This window comes from Pinus tabuliformis, chromosome 5_2 (assembly GCF_031772625.1).
Source record: "Pinus tabuliformis cultivar Carrire ecotype Pingquan chromosome 5_2, CPIR1, whole genome shotgun sequence".
Lineage (NCBI taxonomy): Eukaryota > Viridiplantae > Streptophyta > Pinopsida > Pinales > Pinaceae > Pinus > Pinus tabuliformis.
The window spans coordinates 323286509-323291120 of NC_142306.1; the positions used below are offsets into that span (position 1 = coordinate 323286509).

Below are 4612 nucleotides of genomic sequence, written 5' to 3' on the forward strand. Positions count from 1 at the left end.
TTCCCCACCCCTACATTGGCCATGAAGTCCGCAACCTTGTTGCCCTCACGCCTTGTGTGTGTGAAGGTGATGGCTCTATTACTGTGAAGCTCATGTTCTATGGCTTCCAGTCTTGCTTCAAGCCTCCAGCTGGTGGCTATTTTTTTAGCCTGAGATCCATTTAGGATTTTTTTGGCCATGTTGATGAGGATTTGAGAATCTCCTTCTACTTCCAGAGGGTGGAAGTTGAGTTCCCCAGCAAGTTGAAGTCCCTGCCATAACCCTTCTAATTCGGCTGAGTTGTTGGTGTCCCAGCCAATGTTTCCGAAATAAAGTGTCAGGGGAGCACCTTCATGATTCCTAATTATTCCGCCAAAGCCTACTAGCCTGGGATTCCCTTTTGAGGCACCATCAAAGTTGAGTTTGAATGTGTGCTTTGGTGGGGGCTTCCATGTGACCTGATTTTCAGTGCTGGTTACAGAGTGGTCCTGCTGGTGTAAGCTTTTAGTGCAGCTAATTTGCCAATTATCCATGATAGTTTTCTCGTTGGCTAGTGTAGGCCAATCCTCCTCCTTCCAGGGTCTTAGCATCAAAGTCTCTTGAATATTTTTGCATAGCATATTCCAAATATTGTCCAGCGAAGAGCGCTAATTTTTAAAAATGCACTTATTTCTCTCCTTCCATATGCTCCAAAGAATTAGCCAGGGAATCAATCGCCATAGATGGTTGAGGATTTTTCTCTTGTACAGGTCCTTTTGCCATTGACTCATGGAATTCGTAATTTCATTTTCAAGTCTGCATCTTCTTTGACATCGAAAGCTTGCCTTCTCCCATAGCTGATTGGCTAGGGGGCAAGAGTCCAGCAGATGTTGGAGCGTTTCCTCATGGGCATTGCAATTGAAACAGATGGAAGGACCATGAAAGTTTCTTCTTCTAAGCTTGTCCCAAGTTAGGATTCTCTGATGCCCTACCAACCAGAGAAAGTGACAGATCTTGGGCCAGGAACCAGAGTTCCATATTTGGCTCCAAATTGGATCCTGGGGGACAGAGTCGTTGCAGAGGATCTTGTATGCTTCAGACGTGGTGAATGCTCCCTTTGGTTGATATCCCCACCTTAGGATATCTCCCCTTTCGTCACACCTGATTTTCCTTTTGCTGAGTTCCATTTCCAATGCTATGGAAACTTGGCGGCTTTCATTTGTGAGGATTTGGTTACCCGGTTTCCAGATTCTGAAGCCTTTCTCAGTTTCCTGGGTCCAGTATTGCCTGGTCTTAACTTGCTGTGTCTCCTCCGCAATGTTGTTTAGAGGCAGGTTCAGAACATTGCTGAGAGTAGGCATTTGATTCCATGCGTCCGTCCAGAATCTAGTGTTATGGCCATTTCTTACCTCCCAGAAACTATGCTGCTGGATCATTTTATAATGTTCTTTGGCTGCATTCCAAATTAGCGATCCTTTGTCGCTGGGCTCTAATCTGATAAGCTCTTCCTGGGGTTGTTGATTGGCATACATTGTTGTCCATAATATGACCCATGGCTTACCTGGATTGGTAAGCCACTACCACCAGATCTTGGCTCCCATGATGGCATTGCTGTGCTCCGGATCTCTTAGACCAATTCCTCCTTTTTCCTTCGGTTTCCATACTGTGCTCCATTTTACCAGAGCCCATTTGCTATTGGTTGCATTGCTTCCCCAAAGGAAACCTCTCTGAATATTCCTTAGTCTTTTTAGGACCCACTTTGGCACTGCCAGGATGGAGAAAAGGTACAGTGGCATTGCTTGAAGAACAACTTTTATAAGTATCGCGCGGCTGACTAAATTCAAAGTTCTGTGAGTCCATTGGTTAAGACGTGATTCAAGTTTTTCAATTAAATTGCGCCAAGAGGAATGATTGATGACCGAGGCAGTGAGGGGAGCTCCGAGATACTTAGAAGGAAGGGTGGCTATGGGGAACCCCATAATGCGGACTATGGCAGATTTGATGACCGGGGGGGGTATTGAAGAAGAAGATCTGCGATTTGGAACAGTTGATGCTAGTTCAAGAGGCTTCGGTAAAATCATTTAGCACTGCTTTAAATTTGGAGGCTTCTTGAACAGATGGGTAACCAAACAACATCGTGTCATCAACAAATTGCTGATGGGAAGTGGCTGGCAGATGGTGGATGGAGATACCCTTCAGCTGGTGTGAGTGGAGGGCATTTTTAATGTGGCGTCCCAGGCCCTCAACCATTAATACGAAGAGGAAGGGGGAAGGAGGGTCACCTTGCCTGATACCATGGGAGGGGGAGAAGGGGCGAGAGGGGATCCCATTCACTAGGATGGAGAAGCTGGTGGAGGAGATAAGGCTAATAATCCATCGAATCCTGGTGGGGCTGAATCCAAAAGCATATAGCATTTGCTGTATATAATCCCAGCTGAGTTTGTCAAAAGCCTTGGAAAGATCAAGTTTAAGGAGAATACCTGCCTTCTTTGAATGCCTGAGAGTGTGTGTGATCTCATGCATGTGGATGATTCCATCCAATATCTGTCTTCCCTCCACATATCCTGACTGTTCCGGAGAGATGAGCATTGGCAAGAGGGGCTTTAGCCTGTTTTCAATGACTTTAGAGATGAATTTGTATATTACATTGCAAAGTGCGATTGGCCTGAATTTGTCCGGTTTGAGCGCGTCCTCCTCTTTTGGGATTAGGGCTATGAAGGTGGAGTTGAGCGAGGGAAGCAGCCAGTGAGAAACTCGCGACTCCTCCACCACATCCCAGACTTCCAACTTTATTAAATCCCAAACTTGTGAAAGAAAGTAGTGGTAAATCCATCCGGGTCGGGAGCTTTTCCTTCTTTAAGCTGAGTCATTGCTGTTTCCACTTCCTGTAGTAGAATTGGCCTGAGGAGGAGTTCATTGTGCTCCGTTGTGATTAATTTTGGTACATTGTGAGTGATTCTTTCAATTGCAGGATGTCTGTTGATGTCAGGCTCTTGATGGACCTGCTTAAAGTGTTCGAGGAGTTCCTTCTCAATTTCCTCATGTTGTTCCACCCTTTCTCCTCCTGATTTTTGAATGTAAGGGATATTGTTGCCCATTCTGCATTGCACTGTGGTTCTATGGAAGAATTTGGTGTTTCTTTCTCCCTCTTTCAACCATCTGATTCTGGATTTCTGCTTCCAGTATATCTCCTCCTGCTTTCTTCTTTCTTCAAGCTGATTGTGGATGCGCTGCTCCTGTTCAAGGGTTCTCTCTGTATGGCCTCCTGTACTTATTTCTCTCTGCAGATCCTCCAGGGCTTTTTGAAGATCATTTTGCGCCTTGAAGATGTTTCTGAAGGTCTCTCTGTTCCATCTCTTGAGGCTAAGCTTTAGATGTTTGAGTTTCTGTTGAAACTGGAACATCTTGGATCCTTCTGGAGGGCTGAAGGATGTCCACGTGGAGTGGATGAAGTCTTTGAGTGAGGGATGAGTGAACCAAAACTCCTCAAAGCGAAAAGGTCGTCTTGTGTTATTGCCTGGACGTTGCCATTGAAGGGCAACCGGCCAATGATCAGATCCAGAGTGTGGAAGAATGGCCGCCGAGAAATCTCCCCCCAAGTGGACCGAGTTGTCTGAGATTAGAAAGCGATCCAGCTTGGAGGCTATTTGATGTATGCCTGCTCTGCGGTTGCTCCACGTAAAAGTGCCATTGCAAAACTGTAAGTCTATCAGGGATGCATTCTGAATAAAGTTTTTGAAGTGGGTGTTTTCCTGTTCCAACCTGTTTCTGCCACCAATCTTCTCCTCTAATTTTGTTATCATGTTATAATCCCCTCCAGCTATCCAGAGTGGGTGCCTTCTATTGGCGTTAAGAGCTTCTAGGGTATGGAGGAGAGCAATCTTTTCCCTTGCTTCCTGAGGGAAGTAGACATTCGAGAGATTCCCATGAATATTTGTGCCAACTATGTGGAAGGTAGCCTGTATTAGATTGTGTGAAGCATGAAAGTCCGACAGAGTGAGTGCTTGAGAGTTCCATGCAATGGCTAATCCCCCAGAAGCGTCGGATGCATCTACAGCAACTGATTGACATCCTGGCCAGGCTTTAGAGAGGATCATTTCTAGAGTTGTACTATTACATTTTGTCTCTTGGAGAAAGCATATTTGCGGCTTTTCCATTTTTACCATATTTTTTAGCATTCTGAGTTTTCCTGGGCTGTTGAGCCCTCTTAGGTTCCATGAGATGAGCTTCATGAGTCACTATTGGTGGATGGCTTGTACTACTTCGTAAGCTTAGCATACCTATCGGAGTCTACCAGGATCTTCCCGACCGCTATTGTTCTTTGAAGGTCAGTTCTTCTTCCCCTTTTTTTGGAATCTTTTGGGGTTTGGCTTAAATCCCATTGACTTCCTGGCTGGATGCCAAGCTGACTTTGATGGTAGGCCCTGGAGATGACCATTTCCAGTTTGTCAAGCTGTAGCTCTGGGATGCTTTCATAAGCTTTCTTCTTGCATGCTGCTTCTAGTTCGAGTATGTCTAATCCATGTAGATCTATACTTTCTGGTTCTTCCTCCATTCGTTGCACCTGATTATCTTCTTCCGTGGGTATGTCTGGACCCTGGAAGGGGCCTGAGGATCCATCAACCTCCATTTCATTGTCTTTTTCCCGCTGCTT

The 4612-nt window shown here is 45.5% G+C and overlaps 1 protein-coding gene across 1 annotated transcript; it reads right to left on the reverse strand.

The window, feature by feature from the left end:
• Positions 1-2016: 2016 nt before the first annotated feature.
• LOC149158807 (uncharacterized) lies at positions 2017-4115 on the reverse strand. Its single transcript, XM_089434105.1, has 2 exons — positions 3230-4115; positions 2017-2762 (listed from the first exon to the last, which is right to left on the reverse strand). The coding sequence occupies exons 1-2, from the start codon at positions 4113-4115 to the stop codon at positions 2017-2019; spliced, it is 1632 nt and encodes a 543-aa protein (XP_089290231.1).
• Positions 4116-4612: the final 497 nt, after the last annotated feature.

What these genes read in the sequence shown, in the direction of transcription:
- LOC149158807 (XM_089434105.1), bottom strand. Translation starts at nt 4,115, where the DNA reads ATGGAAAAGCCGCAAATATGCTTTCTCCAAGAGACAAAATGTAATAGT. An exon ending in GGATCTGCAGAGAGAAATAA is followed by an intron (nt 2,763 to 3,229) that starts GTACAGGAGGCC and finishes TTCTTTCACAAG; the next exon opens with TTTGGGATTTAATAAAGTTG.